Genomic DNA, 21209 nt, shown 5'->3' on the forward strand with positions numbered 1-21209 from the left:
AGGTTTAATGTGCTTAGAAATTAGCTAACCCTTCTTCGACCTAATGTTTGTAACCAATTTGTAGGTCAGTTATTGAACCGGCTACATTTATTTCGGGTACGTAATTTAATACAATACATGGAATTTAACTCATCACTATGTGCTGTAAATTAAAAATAATTAAATGCTATGGAACAAGAACTACGCATGGGTCTTATTATTGTAGTCGTATACGTTCATTACAAGTTTTAGTTGTCTTTTGACTGTTTATATTACAGATTTAATGCAGTTTTTAAACGGGATAATCTAAATTACATAGCAAGATAAAACAAACTGCCATCACTCGCGGTCCTATGTCCAAAACCTTGGGATGAACTGTGTGGCGGATGCAAATTTCCGCGAAGAGCACCAGGCTAGTCTCCAGAGCTAAACACGAGAGAGGGGTGGGTCGTCAGCCCCGTGTGGTACACCGAGTTCGAGGCTGCAATAGTTTGGGACCTATTATAACTATTATTGCAGCACTCCCCTGCTCAGCTTAAGATGCTGATGACTAACTAGCGTGGACAGGTGAAAACACTACATAAATTTAAACTGTTTGGTCAATAAACTTTAATCACATGCGTTTGTTGGGACGTTACACAGCCGGCTGGCACATCACACACTATAAAACGATGTACTGTAAAAACTTATGACCTGATTCTGCGGCAGTCTCTTTAACCATGCATCCTACGCACAGTGTGCGAGATACCATTAACTGGTCAGTCCCGTGGAGTGAGTTCTACACACCAATAGCTGTATTGAATGATAGTGCCGTCAGTAGGTGTGTGCGCAACACAATTACCCGCAGATCTCGGATGGAAGTTGGCCAGTGCCGTACATAAGCAAACAGCACAAGGGAGGGTCACCTGGCGATTGAGCTGTAACCGGACAAGGTTGATCTCTTATTGTGAAATGGTATAGACCCACGATGGTTAGCATAGATCAAGGCTCCCATTTAATTACTGACGGAACAGAACGACTCGATCAAAGTGGAAACACTGAAGGCTCTCCCGCGACATGAACCGCGTGGGCTTCAGACCGCGGCTGGATGCAGACTGCTGAAGACGGGGAAGGGGCTAACACTAAGAGTCTTACAGCACACCTTTGTAATGAACTTTAATTTAACAGGTTTTATGATTTACGTAATTATTTATGTTATGAATAATTATTGGCTGCTAGAGTCAAACGGAAGATTGTTCATCACTTGCTTGGACTATTCCACTTAATATTACATACTTTGACATGGCTGCGGCCTAACTGTCTTTATGCTAAGCGGGGGTTCGCGTCGATACATGTACTGAGATTAATTTGTGGGCGGCACCGTGCAAGGGGCACAGACCCGGGAGAGACTCTTTTTCAGGGCCGTGACATCACCCATGTGAGGCGTGATTTTAACCCCCCTAAAGCCAATCCTAGTACTCGCCACTGGTAAGCTCTCAGTGTCGGGTACGCTCTTCACCTACGCAGTGGGCTCTTACGGCGTCCCACATGCCGTCACACTCAGGATGTTGAAATAAACAAATAGGTACAAATAAAATCGTATGCCCTGGTTTATTAGTTGCTACTTCGCCTACACCTTTGATTATATCACACAACGCCTGTGGCACGAATCTGTTCACGTGGTATGACCTGACCACATAGTCACACTCTACAATTAGGTAATTAGCATAAAAAGAACCATAGAGGTCACTCATACAATTATTTAAACAGCCCCCCCCCCCCCCCCCCCCCCGACCGAGAGAAGCCCCGAGGCATTACGAACGAAAGATCTAAGATGATTAAGATTTAACAGAATTACTTAGCAGTGCAGGCAAGCGGTGAGGTCCTCGGGGTGCTGATGCATCTGCTCTCGGTCGGTGCTGGCGAAGGACTGGGGTGAGCTCAGGGCTCTGCTAGCCTAACATGGCGTCTTCACGCCGAACCAATTACCGTTATATCTATTTACGATTACGTGCCACAGGAAGCTACAGGTAAAACATGAAACAATCTTAATAATTATATTACACCTAATGCATGATAAAAACTATTAACTAAAATTACAACAATTTATAATTAATGATAAATTGTCCGGCTTCGGCGGACTTCCGTTCGTCTCGTGCATGTTCGGTACGTATTTTCGTTGTTTATGCCTTAACTAAATATTAATTACTTAAAGTACATAAAACACTCTTGGCCGATCTGCCATTACACACCACTTGGGGAAAAATAAGCAAAAAAGAGTTACAATGTTTATCTCTAGTTAAAGGGGTGTGGTGCACTGCTGCTACAGCGTCCTCTTGATGTCCGTGGCGCGCTATTCAAACACAACCATCTGACTACGTACTCAAGATGGAGCGGCTGCCAGTACGGGAAGTGGGACGGGGTGAGGGGAAAGGTGGCGGAGGCTGACCAGGCTTCTGGGGTGTAGGCCCGGTTGACGTCAACTTAAACTTCCCCCATCATACAGTGTTGAAGGTGGTACCCACAAATAATGAGAGTTGATTTACTATAATGCCCTGAAGGTGGCACACACATCCTTGCAGTACACTTCCCTTTTCATATTAAAATTATATATATATTCTTATGGGAAGGGGAGGAGGAGATTCGCTGGGTCCTCCCTACCATCGTCCACGGGCCCTGCGCAATGCGAGGATGTGTGGCGCCAGCAGGGACCCCATATTAACGGGCTGGGGACCGGGCTTAGTGACCATAGCAGGTACGACATCAAAACCTATTTCTAGGATGGATTTTAAGAGGAAATCACATTGGATGAGCGCAAACCTAGGCCGTATGTGTTGGTAAGACACAAATATTACAGCATAAATATACAGATATAAATAAATGAATATACAACTATTTTGTAGCTTAACATATATGCTTGATTTATATCAATGAATGTTTATTTTAAATAAAAATAAAATTGGCTTCACAAACTGCTCTACCTTGTGATAACATTATGTACAATTATCACCAAGTGGCATCCAACCATTTTTAATCAATCTTGAAAGTAGTGGTTCTATAAAATAAAGTGCATATTAGCTCAAATAAAAACTTGTGTGTCAGCTACATTAATACGTAAAATCTGTGTTACTGACGTCGTCTGGCCGACGACCACCCCAGAGCCCGACCTGCACCCGCCAGTATACGCTCCCGCTAACGGAACACACCCCTGGCCATGGCCCACCCGAGTCAGGCGAGCCGAACAGCAATTAAAGGCAAAACAGCGGAAACCTGAGTAGACAAGAGAAGAACCGTACCCATTCCTCCTGAAACATTAAATTAGGATTTTAGCGACAATAAAATCTCTTCTAGACACACCCGTTTGGAGTCTAGCGTAATGAGGTCACGCCTGGCGCGAGAGAGGCCGAGCCTCCCTCGGACGCCATGCCAGTTCGGCAGTTCAGCGCAGCTCACGGACCGGGGCGGACCTACGTCCCACGGAGAGGCAACATCCTTTGTCTACAGCGAAAGTAACGTCCGGTAAATATAGTCACTAATTAACAGAACCCCTTTTATTACTTAACCTCTCCGTGAGTACCCGGTCCCTTTTTTCGGTCTAGGACCTAATCCGGCCGCATCAATTTAAAGACACCCCGCACCACACTTGGTCAGCGGGGCTGTTCTTCAGTATACGGCACAGGCCGTCTCCCGCAACTTACAGAACTTTATTTAAGGTCACGCGCACGGCGCTGACCACAAACCCGCAAGGGAACTTGGACAAACTTAATTGCGGTGCGTGTTTCACCACAGTGGGCACAACACCCGCGCCGAGACATTTGCATACGGGATTGGCCGTCTCCAATCACCCGCCCCCTTAATTCAGTGTATTTTTGTATCCCGTATTTTGCATTGCTAACTTACGTTACCCGAGTAACGAGTGCCACGTAACTTGTGCGCGCCCCCTTAATCCAGTGTATTTTTGTATCCCGTAATTTGTATTGCTAACTTACGTTACCCGAGTAACGAGTGCCACGTAACTTGTGCACACCCCCTTAATTCAGTGTATTTTTGTATCCCGTACTTTGTATTGCTAACTTACGTTACCCGAGTAACGAGTGCCACGTAACCTGTGCGCGCCCCCTTAATTCAGCGTATTTTGTGTCCTGCCTTTGTGTTACGAAATTACGTTACCTGCGTACCCAGTGAGACGTCTGAGACGTAACAGCGTCCGAGGCCACGTAACGCGGAACACAAACAATACGGCGCCACGGAATAACGAGTAAACCCCCCCCGGGGACCTCTGTAGAGTGTTGTATTGTGTACGACTCGTTCCTATGAATAAAAGGTACGACACCACCACCTCAACTCCACGCCTCTTATTTAAAATCATCTCACGCAACACCGCCGCCGGCCCTAGTGGGCCACGCAGGGGCACATACATCCACGACCCCAAATTCACGACTAGAAACGAGCTAGTCTGGCGCCCACCCGGACAACACAGATCAAGAACCGCCTTTTCCCACTAGGAGCCACACCGGGACTCGAGCCCGAGACCCCGGACGACGGCATTTGGCGCCCGTTGCGTGGGGCAGAAAATAACGTGAAAATTTTTTTCCCCCCCCCCTTCTGGACATTTTCGAGATAAATTCACCAACAGGCGACAGCGGAGACACGAAACGGCCATTTTGGACACAGGAAGGGTCGAAGGCCAGACAGACCGCCGCGACGAGGCGAGCGGACAAAGGACACTCCAACCACCCCCACCCCCGCACGTCATCACGGCGAGGCGAGCAACGGAGCGACGTCACCACCCCCACCCCGCGCGGACCGTTTTCGCCTCCTCTTTGTGCGGCTGTCCGGGCGCCTGCCCCCACCTCGCCACCCCTCTTCACGCTCTCCGCTTCGGGCAACCATCCTGATACCCCCACCCCGCACGGACTCTTCGCGTTCCCTTTTGTGCGGCAGTCCGGGCACCTGCCCGCCGCCGATCTCAAACCCGCGCGCTACAACACGCGCACAGACTACAAACAGCCCGTCGCAAATGGCGAACTCGAACGTACAACATACGGCTCAACATGCAGTCACCACCTACAGACCTCGTGTGCACGCGTTGCCTATTACCAAGGGAAATAGACCTATTGACGGGATCACTGCCGTGGTATAGGACATGCCAATGCACGAACACCCGGGACAACGTCACCGACCGTACCTGGGGCAAGCCCTGGAGCGAGACGTTACTCTGCGAGCCGCACACCCAATTACCGTGGTCATGGGCACCGCTCAAGACGGAGGCACCAGCTAATGTCACACTAGGAGGCATGCTACCGAATATGGGCCTCACGAGTGCCCGGACCAATCTGGTACCCAAATACATCCCACCACCAAGCGCAATCACCGGACCAAACACGGGGATGCATACACGCAACCCGTGCTACACAGGGAAGTTAGCACTACCCGAGTTCAGCGGAATAGGGCACGAAGTACCCAGAGACTTCCTAACACACTGCGAGGTCAGACTGGCACGGTCCGGAATACCGACCGATGAATGGTCGGGGCGAGCGAGCGAACAGCTGAAGGGGACCGCCCGCCAATGGTGGAACATTTGGGGACGCTTCTGCATGCCCTGGGAGGAGTTTGCCACGTCATTCAACCGCCGATTTGACACGGAACACGCACTGGTCCAATGCACGACACAGTTCTATGGCAAACGCCAACGAGACGGCGAACCCGTCGAGCAGTTTCTGGCCAAGAAAATGCAGCTGTTCAATCGAGTAGCACCTGGCGCCGCGCCAACCACTGCGCTCGCAACCATTACCACCCTCCTACACAACGAACTGCAACCGTTCATGCGGTGTTACCGCACAGAGGAAGTCGAGGACTACGTCCGACAAGCCATAGACACGGAACGGAACATCCGGGGACTGCGGCACTACGACCCCCCGAACACCGACCGGGACCTGGCCAGACGCCCAATGGGTCAAAGAATAGCCAGCGTCCAGAACCGGGAAGCAGGGGGCTACCCACCCGACCGCCCGCGACGAGGCATCGAGGACGCACCACCACCTGGTAGGCCCGATGGGACATCGACACAACAGGAACCCCCACTACCGCGATGCCAGTTGGGCTGCCCCGCAGGTACCCGCCACTGGCATGTCGACTGCCCATGCCGGCAAACACCACCCGTCACCAACACGTCGGGAAACGCCCACCCGGGGGCGCGGCGGTAAAACCCGCGCCTCCGAGCAACCCGAGCCAACCCACACCCGCCGCGGAAACAGCCACACCGCAGCTAAACCAGCTAGTCCGCCCACGCGACGGCCTACTCCGCATCCCAGTGGAAGTCAACGGACGACCCACGGCGGCCCTGGTAGACACGGGCGCGAGCCACGTGTTCGTGGCCCCCCACCTGGTACCCCCCGGCGCGCTGCAGCCCCACCAAGCCGAATTGCGGTTAGCAACCAGCACACAACCGGGAAGGACAGTGGAGCAAGCCGAACTCGAGGTACGCATTCGGGACGACGTCACCACGGTAACCGCCCTGGTAGTAGAGGACTTACACGAAGGGATAGTACTAGGCCAACCATGGTTAGCGAGACAAGATGCGGTGATCGAAATGAAACCCAGACGAGTTTACATTGGCACCCGCGAGCGGCTCACGGTGTACGCCATAGGCACTATCCCCGAGAGTCAGGGGGAGAAGGTAACCTTAGACCAGTTCCGCCACAACGTTCCCCACGAGTACCGAGCAGCAGTGGAACGCGTGTTGGCAGAAAGACAGGACGTCTTCGCGGTAGCCGACCCACTGAAGCGCACCACCATCACCGAACACCACATCCCGACCACCCACGACAACCCAGTACACGAGGCCCCGAGAGGCTACGGGTTCCGGGAGCAGAGGGCCATCCGGGAGCAGGTGGCGGACATGCTTCGCGACGGGGTAGTCGAACCGTCCAACAGTCATTACAATGCTTGCGTCGTATTTGCCCCAAAGAAAGACGGTTCACTACGCTTCTGCGTCGATTTTCGGCCGCTAAACGCGATCACGATTAGCTCACCACCACCTCAAATCAGCGTAGACGCCGCCGTAGCCGGACTCGGCCGCGCGAAAGTCTTCAGTACGCTCGACCTGAAGGCTGGGTATTGGCAAGTGCCCATACGAGCGGAAGACAGGGGGAAAACCGCGTTCACGATACCAGACGGGCGGAAGTTTCAATTTCGCGCCATGCCTTTTGGGCTGAAGTGCGCACCGGCCACGTTCCAGGGAATGATGACCCGAGTGTTGGAGGGGTACCTGGGCCGGTTTGCGATCGCGTACCTCGACGACGTGATCGTCTTCTCCGAGACGTGGGAGGACCACGCCAGACACCTGGCGCTGGTCCTAGAACGCTTGGCCACACACCATCTCACGGCCGCACACCACAAGTGTCATATAGGGACCCAGGAGGTCGAATTCCTGGGCCACCTAGTAAGCGCGGCTGGCAACCGACCCCAACCCGTTCACTTGCGCAAGATCGCTGAAGCGGCACCACCGCGGACGAGGAAGCAACTCCAACGGTTTATCGGCCTAGTGAACTGGCTCAGGGGGTACATTCCCGACTTCTCCCGGACCATCGCACCGCTGACCGACCTCCTGTCACCACGGGCACGGTACCATTGGGGCGAACCCGCACAACGCGCCTTTGAAGAAATAAAAGCCGCCTTCACTCGCTGTCACACCCTCACACGAGTCGACCCCGGACGCCGCCTCTACCTCCAGACCGATGCCAGCGCACTCGGTGTGGGCGCGGTGCTTTTCCACACGGACCCGAACGGGGTTTGCGAGGTCATCGACTACGCTAGCGCGAAGCTCGGACCGGCCGAACGCCGGTATCACAGCAACGAGCAAGAGTGCCTAGCCGTGGTCTGGGCCATGAAAAAGTACCGGCCCCACCTGGAGGGGAAGTGCTTCACACTGAGGACGGACAACAGCTGCCTCACCTGGCTGCGTACGATGCAGGGGCGGAAAGGCAAACTCATACGATGGGCGCTATTCCTCCAGTCGTTCGACTTCGACGTCGAACACGTTCCCGGCACAGAGAACCAGCTCCCCGACTTACTGTCGCGGGAACCCGATGCCCGAACAGAGCTGACGGACGAGGACGAATGGGAGGAGATTCTACCCCCGGACACACCACACGGACACGCATCGCACGACTCGGCATGCGCGCGCATCACGGCCGACGCGGACGGGGACGAAGACCCACCCAACACCGTGGCCGACGTCCAGGACCGGGTACGTCGAGCACAGGAAACGTCAATAGACGCGGCAAGACGCCGCCAGCAAGCGACCGCCGGACATGAGGCGTGGCGCGTGCAAGACGGCCTGATTCAGACTCACACACCCGGACACCAGGAGGACTGGAGGACCTACGTCCCGACGGAAGCCCGAGAAGCGGTCCTTCGATTCTTCCACGACCACGACCTCGCTGGACACCCGGGGACCGATCAGACACGACGAGAAGTCACCCGACACTACCACTGGCCCCGCATCACGTACGACGTACGTACGTACGTGCGCGAATGCGAGATCTGTCAGGCGAGGAAAGCGAGGCGGCGTGACGGCGAGGAGCAACAACGACCCAGGGAACCCACCACCGCCTTCCAAACGATAGCCTTAGACGTGATGGGCCCCTACCCCCTTACGCCGCGCGGCAAACGCTTCCTCCTCGTCGTGACGGACCTCTTCACGTGGTGGACGGAGGCGTATCCATGCGGGAACGTGCGCACACCTACCATCATCAGCCTGCTGACCAGGGAATTCCTGTCACGTTGGGGATACCCCCAGTCGGTGTTGATGGACAACGCCAGTCAGTTCCTGGGGCGACATTGGAAGGGCTGGTGCGACGAACACCAGATCGAGCACCACACGACGCCCGCCTACCATCCGAGAGCGAACCCGACAGAGCGCCGGAACCAGGAACTGAAGGCACAGCTCCGGATCCGGCTGGGGGCGGACCACACGCAGTGGGACCTACACGTGGCTGACGCCCTCTTCTGTGTACGGCCATACACGGTACGGCGACGACTAGGCAGGACGACGTACTTAGTCCGCACGGAGGGACGGCGCCTGAAGAAGGTGCACAGGGACGACATCCGGCTCACAGCCCTACCTGGGGAGAGGAACCCAGACGGAGACGAAGGACCCCCCACTCTGGACGAAAACGGACGCCGTACGCCGGAGAGCGACGCCGTCCAGGAAGAGGACGACTCGCCAGAAGCGACCCCCGCTAGAAGCCGACCCGAACCACGCCCATACCGCACCCTGGTGTTCACGAACACCACGTCCAACAGGCCCCACGACGAACCCGCGGACACGCCCGGGACATCACCCGCAGAGGCCGCATCAGACGACGAGGCGAGGCCACGACCACGGCTGTGGCGGCGCCCGCCCACGTACCTCGACGATTACGCCCTTAGCACGGCCACGGGGGACACCGGGGGCGACCCCGCCCACGACGTGCCAGACGAACCGGAAGAGGTCCACGAGGACGCACCAGAGACGGCAGTGGTACCCTGGGAGGGGAGCGGGGTGTACGAGAGCCCCCCACCGCAATACTACCCACGGGGCGATGAAGCAGAGGCCGTGGAGATCGCCGAGCTGTCGCACAGCATAGGTCAATCCGATGCGTGCAACGACGACGGGCCAACGCCGATCGTCACGCAACCCGGAGAGACCGACCCGGAGATCACCGCCTCAGCATCAGCCGCCATACCCGAACGGGAACGGACTCCGTACCAGTCCACGAACTGTCAACCGCCGGCGAAGGAGGACCTCCGCGGACCGGGACATCGACTGGGGACAAGCGAACCCGCCAGCGAGCCCGCGGAACGACCCCGACGGGCCCACAGACCTCCAGTTCGCCTGGCCGACTACGACCTGGGAACAGGGCGCAGAGCCTGTCAGCCGCAAGGCCACCTCGACGAGTCGACCCCCGGATGTTCGGCGTGGGACGACCCGGGACAGGTGCTCGGGCCCTACCAACTGCGGCCACCGCGAGCACCACCCGGGTGGAGCTGTTGCCGGAGCTAGGAGGCGCCGCGACGCCGCCCCCGGCACGCCTGCCACGACGGCAACCGGGGCAGCGCGCACGCTGGCCCAGTCGGCCACGATCACCAGGTCCAGTGCGCTGGCCCTACCAGCCGCTGACCCCGCCCAGGCGCCACGACGCCGCCCCCGGCACGTCTGCCACGACGGCAACCGGGGCGGCGCGCACGCTGGCCCAGTCGGCCACGATCACCAGGTCCAGTGCGCTGACCCTATCAGCCGCAGACCCCGCACAGGCGCTGCGACGCCGCCCCCGGCACGCCTGCCACGACGGCAACCGGGGCGGCGCGCACGTTGGCCCAGTCGGCCACGATCACCAGGTCCAGTGCGCTGACCCTATCAGCCGCTGACCCCGCACAGGCGCCGCGACGCCGCCCCCGGCACGCCTGCCACGACGGCAACCGGGGCGGCGCGCACGCTGACCCAGTCGGCTACGATCACCAGGTCCAGTACGCGGAGCCAACCAGCTGCTGAGCCGCGAACCACGCCGGGATGGAGCGGCCGGAGCTAGGGGTGGCCCCATGTTAGCGGGACCATAAGCGGCGCAATGTCGGGCTTCACAGGGGGGGGGGGCGTTTGACGTCGTCTGGCCGACGACCACCCCAGAGCCCGACCTGCACCCGCCAGTATACGCTCCCGCTAATGGAACACACCCCTGGCCATGGCCCACCCGAGTCAGGCGAGCCGAACAGCAATTAAAGGCAAAACCGCGGAAACCTGAGTAGACAAGAGAAGAACCGTACCCATTCCTCCTGAAACATTAAATTAGGATTTTAGCGACAATAAAATCTCTTCTAGACACACCCGTTTGGAGTCTAGCGTAATGAGGTCACGCCTGGCGCGAGAGAGGCCGAGCCTCCCTCGGACGCCATGCCAGTTCGGCAGTTCAGCGCAGCTCACGGACCGGGGCGGACCTACGTCCCACGGAGAGGCAACATCCTTTGTCTACAGCGAAAGTAACGTCCGGTAAATATAGTCACTAATTAACAGAACCCCTTTTATTACTTAACCTCTCCGTGAGTACCCGGTCCCTTTTTTCGGTCTAGGACCTAATCCGGCCGCATCAATTTAAAGACACCCCGCACCACACTTGGTCAGCGGGGCTGTTCTTCAGTATACGGCACGGGCCGTCTCCCGCAACTTACAGAACTTTATTTAAGGTCACGCGCACGGCGCTGACCACAAACCCGCAAGGGAACTTGGACAAACTTAATTGCGGTGCGTGTTTCACCACAGTGGGCACAACACCCGCGCCGAAACATTTGCATACGGGATTGGCCGTCTCCAATCACCCGCCCCCTTAATTCAGTGTATTTTTGTATCCCGTATTTTGCATTGCTAACTTACGTTACCCGAGTAACGAGTGCCACGTAACTTGTGCGCGCCCCCTTAATCCAGTGTATTTTTGTATCCCGTAATTTGTATTGCTAACTTACGTTACCCGAGTAACGAGTGCCACGTAACTTGTGCACACCCCCTTAATTCAGTGTATTTTTGTATCCCGTACTTTGTATTGCTAACTTACGTTACCCGAGTAACGAGTGCCACGTAACCTGTGCGCGCCCCCTTAATTCAGTGTATTTTGTGTCCTGCCTTTGTGTTACGAAATTACGTTACCTGCGTACCCAGTGAGACGTCTGAGACGTAACAGCGTCCGAGGCCACGTAACGCGGAACACAAACAATACGGCGCCACGGAATAACGAGAAAACCCCCCCCCCCGGGGACCTCTGTAGAGTGTTGTATTGTGTACGACTCGTTCCTATGAATAAAAGGTACGACACCACCACCTCAACTCCACGCCTCTTATTTAAAATCATCTCACGCAACACCGCCGCCGGCCCTAGTGGGCCACGCAGGGGCACATACATCCACGACCCCAAATTCACGACTAGAAACGAGCTAGTCTGGCGCCCACCCGGACAACACAGATCAAGAACCGCCTTTTCCCACTAGGAGCCACACCGGGACTCGAGCCCGAGACCCCGGACGACGGCATTACATAATGAATATATTTGAAAAAATTTAATTCTTAATAGCTTTAAAACCTATGTTGTTATTTGCCATTTCCCAAGAGCCTCTACTTTTTAAATTTACTGTATTGTCTTCAAGTCCCTTCTCCATTTAGAGATTTAAGTAACATATTTATATTCACCTATTTTTCAAGAAAATTAGAATTTATAGCAGTTAAAGAAAACATTTTTGACTCTCCACCTCGAAAAACCAACCCTAAAATAAGGCTCTATGTACCTAAATGACTTGAAGGCTGAACCAGTAATTCTAGAGATTAGTAACTTCTAGAAAATAATATGAATTATAACTAAAGTAAATGATTGGTTATTTAAGTTACATTAATAATGCATAAAATTCTGATGAAATAGTAATTCAAGTATTATTCACAGTACTTACCTGACTAACACAATCTTTTTACTTAAATTAAAATTTACGGATTTCTCATAAGTCACTAATTTCAACAATTACATTGAAATTTAATAAGGATGTTCACGTTCCTTGCGAAAATAAAATCAACAAGTAAATGCATTAATTTCCTACAAATTTTTTATTTTTTTTTTAAAGGGTATTTTTGAGTACTTCTCACCTTGAAAACTAAATTGGTAAAGTATTTTCAATCTACTAGTCAAAATGGTCAACGACCAGTAATCTACTTAAAATAATATCACAATGCAATTTGATAGTATCATCAAATGAAAACGAGAAACTCAATAATGCAATATTAATTTTTATATTTAAATTTTTTTCTGAACAAAACCTGCTGAAGAAAATGACCTCTTAAGTGTTTTAATTATTAAAAGCTATATATGGTTCAGCTCATTGTTATTGTAAAAAAGAAAATGCAATTTTCGATACTAGAACACAATTTGTCGTAAATCACCATTTTTTTAACACTAGCGTGAGTACACCACCTCGCTACCACCTAACTTGTCAGAACATTTAATAACAAACCTAAACTAAGCTTAAACTACATATTATAAGAAAATTAAATAATTATAGTTATAATTACTGTCTACTTTTAAACTTGTCATATGTAAAAGGCCACATTACATTGTTTGCTTCTTAATAAAACAGCTGAAAAATGTTACTATAACATATTAATTACTTATGGTGTATGATTTATCCCTGTTAATAAAAATTTGTGATTTCAGCCACATAAACAAAAATAATTCATATCAGAATAAAAGACTGAGACTGCCTTTAGTAATTCTGAAGGAATACAATTTTCTAAAGAAAAAAAAATGAAGTTGTGATATTGTGAGAATACTAGTTGTTTTGTAGGTTATCTACATTAAAATACTTCAAAATATTAGGAATGGTGAATGTATATAATTAGCTACATTAAAAATATCATAAAGTAATGTGAGTCATTGGTTAGGTTAGGTATGCTACATTAAAAACATGTAAAATCATTAGAATGGTTAAATAGGAAATAATTTAAAATGTGGCAACCTTAACCTAACCAACCAGCCTTACTACATTATAATGTTCTTAGTGTAGCTAACCTAACAAAATCAATAATTCACACACTTACGAAGTATTTTTAATATGCTAATCAAATCCAACCAACAGTTTAAACAATATCACAGTAGGCCTACTATTAATATGACTGACATAACCTAATCTACCGTGCGCATGATTTCAGAATATTTCTTAATGTACCTAACCTAATCACTTGTTAAAATCATTAACTATTTAAGGTTATCATATTCCCCTCTTAGAGAATGATTAGAAAACATGTAAAGATGCAAAAAAAAATATTACTTTATTCAGAAAACAAGGCCCACCAAACTTTCAAACTGTGTCATCAACATGGCTCCTGGCGATGGTTCAATTGGAATCAAAGATAGCAGTCTATATATCTCAAGGTCGTTGGTAAAAACCAGAAACATAAGCATTTAAAATTTCAAATGTATAAAAAAAACTGATTTAAAAATCATGTTAATATTTTATACATATAAAAACATAACATAAAATTTCTCACAAATAGTAATGTTATATTAACAATATTAAATTCAAAGAAAATTACAACACAAATTATAAATATATTGTTATGAATGCAAGCAGGGCCGCGGCACGTGCAGGTTCGGAGCTGGCTGGCAGCCCCACACTGCCACTGATGTCACGTGGCCGCCGCAAAGAGAGACGTGCCGCGCGCGCTCCTGGTAGATAACAAGGATTGTCGCTTCCTCCCTCCTTCCCCCCGGCTCCCCGCGCGGCGCTGTTAGCTTGACATCTGACATCTGACACCTGACAGCTGGGGAGTCCCGCACGCCAACTGGAAGCTGCCGACGCGTGTCTAGAGATTTCTCGTGTCGGGTCGGCGCGGAATGACGCTATTGGCCCCAGCCGCACTCGTGAATTCTAGAAGTGGCGCCTGTGATTAATAAGCCCAGGATGCCGGCCTCCGAGTCAGTCAGTGGAGTGGAGTCAGTGAGTGAGGAGTCAGGAGTTTTACAGCGGCAGAGTTTCCGGGCAATAGTGCCGCGCGTGCGGCGAAGAGGCGAAGTCTCTGGACGAAGGTTCCAGGGCGGAGAGTTCAGTTCCGGGCGATAGTGTCGCGGATGCGGCGGAGTTCCAAGCGGATCTCGGCGAAGGGTAGTGCGACGGCGGTGGCAGAGTCACGTGACGGAGGTCCACGAGGGGTGTTGCGCCAAAAGTTGCGCCAGAGGTGCGGCCCAGCGAGGTGTGCGGTGTGTAAAAACTGAGTGACTGTGGAATAGACATTTCTTTAGGTTTAATTGATTTTTAGGCATTTGTAGAAGATTATTTGTTAGTGAAGTAAGTAGTGGCAATCAATAAAACTGTGTAGAAAATCTTAATTGGACTATCCTTTACAAACCCAGTAGTTTCCCACGACAATTTATTATTTTCTTATTCATTTTAATCAATTGTAACAATATAAAGAAATTACATATATGCATCAGATTATTTATGGTACATATGCGTCTACATACAAAAATATGCATTGTAATTATTACTGTAAAAATGTGTATCAAAGACTACTTACGTTCCTGGTATATATCATTCACAGCCTTAAAGTTGTTGATATCCTTCAGAAGAACAGTAGTTTTCACAACTGAAAATCAAATAAAAAAATTATATAAATATATGTAATGTAGAACAAAAAACATGTTGCTAATTTACAAGGGTTTGTGAAACTTCAGACAACCTAGGTTGATTTTAAGACTACACAGTAAAAGACCAATTAAATGTGCGTAACAATATAACACTCGCATCATCAGCAAAACATGTTTTATCAGGAAGAGAACCAGTCAAATGGTTCAAATTAGATTAGAACTGTGTGCAGTGATAATGCTTAATATCTGTAAAACAATGCACATCTGCCAAACATTACACAATGCAGGTGTGAAAGTTGACAGTCTTCAGGCCTTTAATGTTTCAACCATTATTGTTTTTGTTTATATTAATTCTACAGAGCAGCATACTGAATCATTTGTAAGTAGTGCCTGCTCCATGGATTAATTTTTTTCAAAATTGGTGTCGCACTGGGGTTGGAAACAGCTATGTGTGTAGTTCTACCGGATATGGGCGCCACCACGTGGTTTAAGGGCACGTGGACCCAGCTATTCCCTCTCAGGGCCATGACATAGCCCAAGTGCGACGAGGCTCGCAACCCCCTATACAACGAAATACAACCTGCCAGCCCGCTCTAAGCGTCTGGCACGCTGTAATCTTACCGAAGGATGGTTGTCTGGGATCTCCAGGCGGCCCACACACCTCAGCCTCGGCGTAAAGAACACGTGTCACAGTTTGAACAGGTTTTATTGACTCCCCATTCTACACATGAATCACCCTCGCATCTCGCAATATCACATTCACAAAGTGCCAACAGCAAAGAAATCAGCTTAGGGCGGGCCAGGATACCCCAGTCCTGACCTAGTAGTTATAATCATTATCTGGTTCGAAAGGTCCGCCTAGGGACTTAAAGGATTATTAAAATAGTCTACGTTTCAGAGTAGGCCCCAAAGCAAAATAAAAGGTTGAAGAATTAATTAATACCAGATGAATGTTAACGGATCAGAGATGAAACAGTTGAAGTCCACGAGGTGTAGCGGCTACATCCTACTCCAGGTGGCGATCAAGAGAGACTGGGGTTTTGCCAGGGTGTCATGGTGGCAGGAAGCTTCCTCTTTACCGTTAGTAGCTGAATACTGTGTAAGAGAACATGTAAAAGAACAAACCTTTTACAACTAGTTACCTAAAAATTATACAGGTTACCCGGATAAAACATTAATTAAAAAGCTGTTTAATATTTGTTTAAGTTTAAATGAGGCAGGCCCGCGCCAGGGCTAGTTCTGGCAACGGCCGCATAGGGCGCTACCCCATCCTTACTTAAGCTGAAAAAAAAACAGACACTACGGGTTATAATTGCATAAGTAAAATTACAAATTATATTAATTAAATATTATTTTAGGGGTGCATGGCACAGACTCTACTCGCCTCTTGCAGGGCGGGCAAACACACACACGCACCACACACACACTGGTTCCTGATGGCGGGAGGTTTGAAACCGGGAGGAGATGGAGGAGGAGGGGTCGGGCGAGATGTGAGGCACATTGGGCTTAGGAAGGGCGTAGCTACGTCGACGTCAAAATAAAGCCAAAGGAGAAAAAATGTGATGATCTAGTGGAAAACATTTAGCCACAAACACAAAGCATTAGGGCTCAGCAATTTTGACATACAATATGTTTTCATGGTATATAATACACAGCAATCTACCGGTGCATGCCGACTCTCACTTGTAATTGTAAAGAATGTCCACACAAATATGAAGAAACATTTCTCTAACTTTTCCATGACTTTCCATGACCAGCATTACAAATTTCCCTGATGAATTTTTAAAAATAATTTATCTATTTCCCAATCTTCAAAAAAATAAAGATAATCAAGTTCTCACCATCCCTATAGCTGTACTAGTTCAAACAGAACCAACCTTGCATACACTATTTTACAGTGTGTATGACCATGATCTAAAACACTGTTTGAAAAAAAAAGTGTCAAACATCTGGGTGATGGCACACCGGAGGATGATATTTCCCCCTCAAATTACTATCACTGAGGAATTTCCATGACTTTCCCAGGTTTTCAAGTAAATTCCCTGACTTTCCAAACTGTGGAGACCCTGAAAGTATTACTGTATTTTTATATAAAAGTAATTTTCAAATATCTTTGAGCAAACCTAGCAACACAAAAAAGTTCCCATGGATACAATAAACTAAACTAACTCCCCTGCTGATGTAACAGAACAGAAGTCAGCAAAAGTCAAAATTAACGAGGCAAAGTCTAAGCCTGCAGCGAACATGAACCAAGTCCCGAACAAACGGATGATAACCAACTTATCTGATGAGAATGGAATACCACTAACAAGATTCTTCAGAAATACACCTCGTGACAAACAACCTGAACTTGGCCCACTGCTGAAAGATGTTTATCTTTTCACAGTTCAGGCAAATATCTTCTCTTACCTGGGTGACAAAAAAATTATGCCACACCATTAAATTCTAATCTTAATTCTTAGCAACAACAAATTTACAGAGGACTAGCTGCCCGACCCGGCTTCGCACGGCTATACTAATACTGGAAAAAAATTAAGCCACATCTCCCATTTACAGTAATAGAAAATAAAAAAAAATCAGTGGAAATTGTTACAATGCTGTATAATGTACCGGAGAGAACATGAATAGCACCGATGGTTTCCCGACTCGTGCACGCAACGTACAACTGATGTACCCGTACTTCGCTACGGCAGTCTACAGGCAGATCACTCTTGCGCCGCTCATTATACATGCCCCTCCTTGTGGGTACGCCACTACCGCGCGATGCCCGTTGCCATGGAGACGCAGAAGGCATGAACAATGCAAAATCCTGTTCTCATGCAGACAAAGTACTCACTGTTGCCTGGTTTTAACCACCCATGGGGTCTAATTTTCGGAAAATGTCATCCTGCGTAACATAAGGAACATTACTGTGAAGTTTCAAGTCTGTAAAATATATATACTTGAAAAAAAGGGCAATAAAAACAAATTAAACACAGAGAGAGGAAAAAAAAACAATAGTTTAGGTTTGCGATTTAAAGTGATAAAAAGTATTTAAATACTAATTGAACTCTTATGAGGGTACTGATTGCTTTGTTGTTAATATCACACGGGTGTTTTTACTTGTATGGGAAAATTAAGAATGATAAGGCATCTAGTGCGTGGCAACAATGTTAATAGGCAATAGGAAAAAAAAACTTGTAGCGCCTGCGGCATTGTCGACACACGCTGCGTACGTGTACTGAATGTTTAACCTAACCCCCTCCAATGCATTTGATTCTAAATTGGACTTTTAGTAAGGATCCCTAATGTTATTGATAATTATAGCCTAAAGCCTTCCTCGATAAATGTACTATCCAACACTGAAAGAATTTTTCAAATCGGACCAGTGGTTCCTGAGATTAGCGCGTTCAAACAAACAAACACACAAACAAACTCTTCAGTTTTATAATATTAGTATAGATATGTCATAAAGTAGGTAGTAGAATTGAATCATAACCTGCAAAGAAGCGGGTTGTGGTCGACTTGTAATTCAGTTCTCATCTCGGATAGGCAGGTATGTGAACGTGAAGCTCAAGTGAGGCGGGCGCTGTCTGCCCGACGGGATGTCAGCTCGTGTCAGTTTCGGACATGGCGTAATATTATTTATTACTAGCTGCAGTACCCGGCTTTGCCCGGGTTGAACACCGGGTGATATATTGTCCGCGAGTTACAGCACAATGGATAGCGATATGTCCAGTGTGGTGGACATTAAGAAATGACACATAAATACTGTTTGTGTATCTGTGACCTATGGTTTTCTGTTTACCCATGGCGATCGGTTGAAAGGTTTAGAAGTTGATGCGCTACAGCGCCATCTAGCGGCGAGTTACAAAAAAAATGGTTAGCATAAAAACCTTCTCCATGATAAAAACACTTCGATGTGCCAACTTTCATGGCGATCGGTCAAACGGCGTAAGAGTTTATTGACGTCATACATGCCAACATCCAATTATATATATTCTTATATTTCGAAAATTTAGGGCTTTCACTTTTGCGGAAAGTGGATGTTCAGGACCTCGAATGGTTTGGAACACTCCATCTCGAAAGAATAGATATTTGAAATTCCTGATATTGTCGAAATTTTGGGGCTTTGTTCCCAGAGGGTGGTGGGGGGTTCGAGGACCCTGAATGGCTCTAAAACACTTAAAATCGAAAGAGATAGATTTTTCAAATTTTTTAAACTTTCGAAATTTTGGGGCTTTAAGCATCTGGGGGGAAGGGGGGGGGGGAAGTTGAGGACCCCGAATGGCTCAGAAACACTCCAAATCGAAAGAGATATAAAGGAATTTAAGAATGTAGGCATTTACTGTATACTCCTATCTACCATAATAACAATATTGACAAATAGAAAGCTTATTACCTACCTATGAATAATTATCTAAATAAATTAATAAATAACTGTATGTTTAAGAATTTACGTACATACATAATATTAAACTTCAAACTATACACACCAAAAAAAAAAAAAACTAAGGATGTTTGTGAAAATATTTTTTATTTGTCATAATGTTTAAAACATTTGTAGGATTTTTTATATGTAAAACTGTCGTGGCAATATTCCGTTTATCCAAAGGAGTATAGAAATTAATAGAGATATCACTCCCTGTACACACCACAAATCTTTGAATTAAGTGAAAAAAAAAAAAAAAAAAAAATCCTAAATGAAACAAAAAATATAAATAACAACTAATTTGACAAAAAAATTTATACAACTGGAATGACAATGTTAACATCCACCTGAAATTTAATAGAAGTAGGTAGGTAAGAATATATATATATATATATATATATATATATATATATATATATATATATATATAAGAAATTAAATGAAATTAAAACATACATAAATAAAACTATCTCACACTCAACCAAACATAATGTATAATATGAAATAAAGGAAGATGGCAATTACACGTAACTATTCTAATTAATAAAAAAATCAACTTTCCTGAAATAGTAAAATTCAAATTTTTCAACAATATATTACATAATTGATAAATATTTCTGGTCTTCGGTCTCAGCAGCCCTAAGACTCTTGACGCTCAGCAGATAAATTATAAACACTAAACCAAACTCCTTGCAAATAAGTAGGTACTGTAAAAAAATATAACAATATTGAAAAATAGACAATATTAGTAGGCCCTTCCAACCTAAGAATGAATTTCGAAGAAATTTATAAGTTTAAGAATTTATGTACCTACATAATATTAAACTTGAAACTATCAACACAATAAAAACCTAAGAATGTTAGTGAAACTATTTTTTTTATTTTTCATAATACCTAAAATACGTATGTTTACAAAATGAAAGAAAGTATAAATAATGACCAATTTGACAAAAAAAAAATTGTACAATTTGAATGACATTGAAAACATGCACGTGAAATTTAAAAGAATTATGAGTGCCCTAGGTAGGGAGAAAAAATATATATAGAAGAAATTAAATAAAAAAAATGGGTGTGTGTACTTAGGTATGCGCATGAGAAGTAATACTTCTTTGGCATCATTAAAAAATAATTTTTAATTGCATGCAAAAATATTGCGTGGAGTCCCTCCGCGCGGAAGAAGTGAAACTTCGTAATGTGGAAATGAAAATAGGAAGGGGTAGAAATTGATTTTTAGTGAAATCATATTGTATCAAATCAAACTAAAAAAATAAAGGAAATAAATTTGTAACGATTCATAGATTGATCTTTAGAGAGAGAGACACCTATTGAATGTCTATAAAACTAACTTTCTTATAAGAGCAGATTTTCATGAAATAAATCATGAAATCATTCAACGATAAAAGCTGTTTATTTAATTAAGCGGACGGGTTCGCCCCAAGGAGAAAATTGACGCTGCGAGACCTCGTGGACATAGAGAAATGACACACACTCACTATTTATGTGTCTATGAAACATGATTTTTTTCTGCAATTTAAAAAATGGTATTGAAAATTGAAACAAATATGGTGACACTACAAACTGTCAAGATCTTTATTTTTTTTCTTACTCTCTACTTAGTTCCTTACAATAGCAAAACGTAACGTAATGGCTTGAAAGCTATTGCTCGGCAGACATAGAGGAATGAC

At 47.2% G+C, this 21209-nt stretch overlaps 1 protein-coding gene across 2 annotated transcripts in view; it reads right to left on the minus strand.

The window, feature by feature from the left end:
• LOC134541112 (2-iminobutanoate/2-iminopropanoate deaminase) overlaps window positions 1-21209 on the minus strand; it is a 48237-nt gene that overhangs the window by 2007 nt on the left and 25021 nt on the right. For both annotated transcript variants that reach the window (XM_063384286.1, XM_063384294.1), the window contains exon 3: window positions 15044-15112. In XM_063384286.1, coding sequence (XP_063240356.1) covers window positions 15044-15112 — 69 coding nt within the window. The remainder of the gene's footprint in view (window positions 1-15043; window positions 15113-21209) is intronic.

The sequence above is a fragment of the Bacillus rossius genome, chromosome 1, assembly GCF_032445375.1.
Source record: "Bacillus rossius redtenbacheri isolate Brsri chromosome 1, Brsri_v3, whole genome shotgun sequence".
In the NCBI taxonomy this organism is placed as follows: Eukaryota; Metazoa; Arthropoda; class Insecta; order Phasmatodea; family Bacillidae; genus Bacillus; species Bacillus rossius.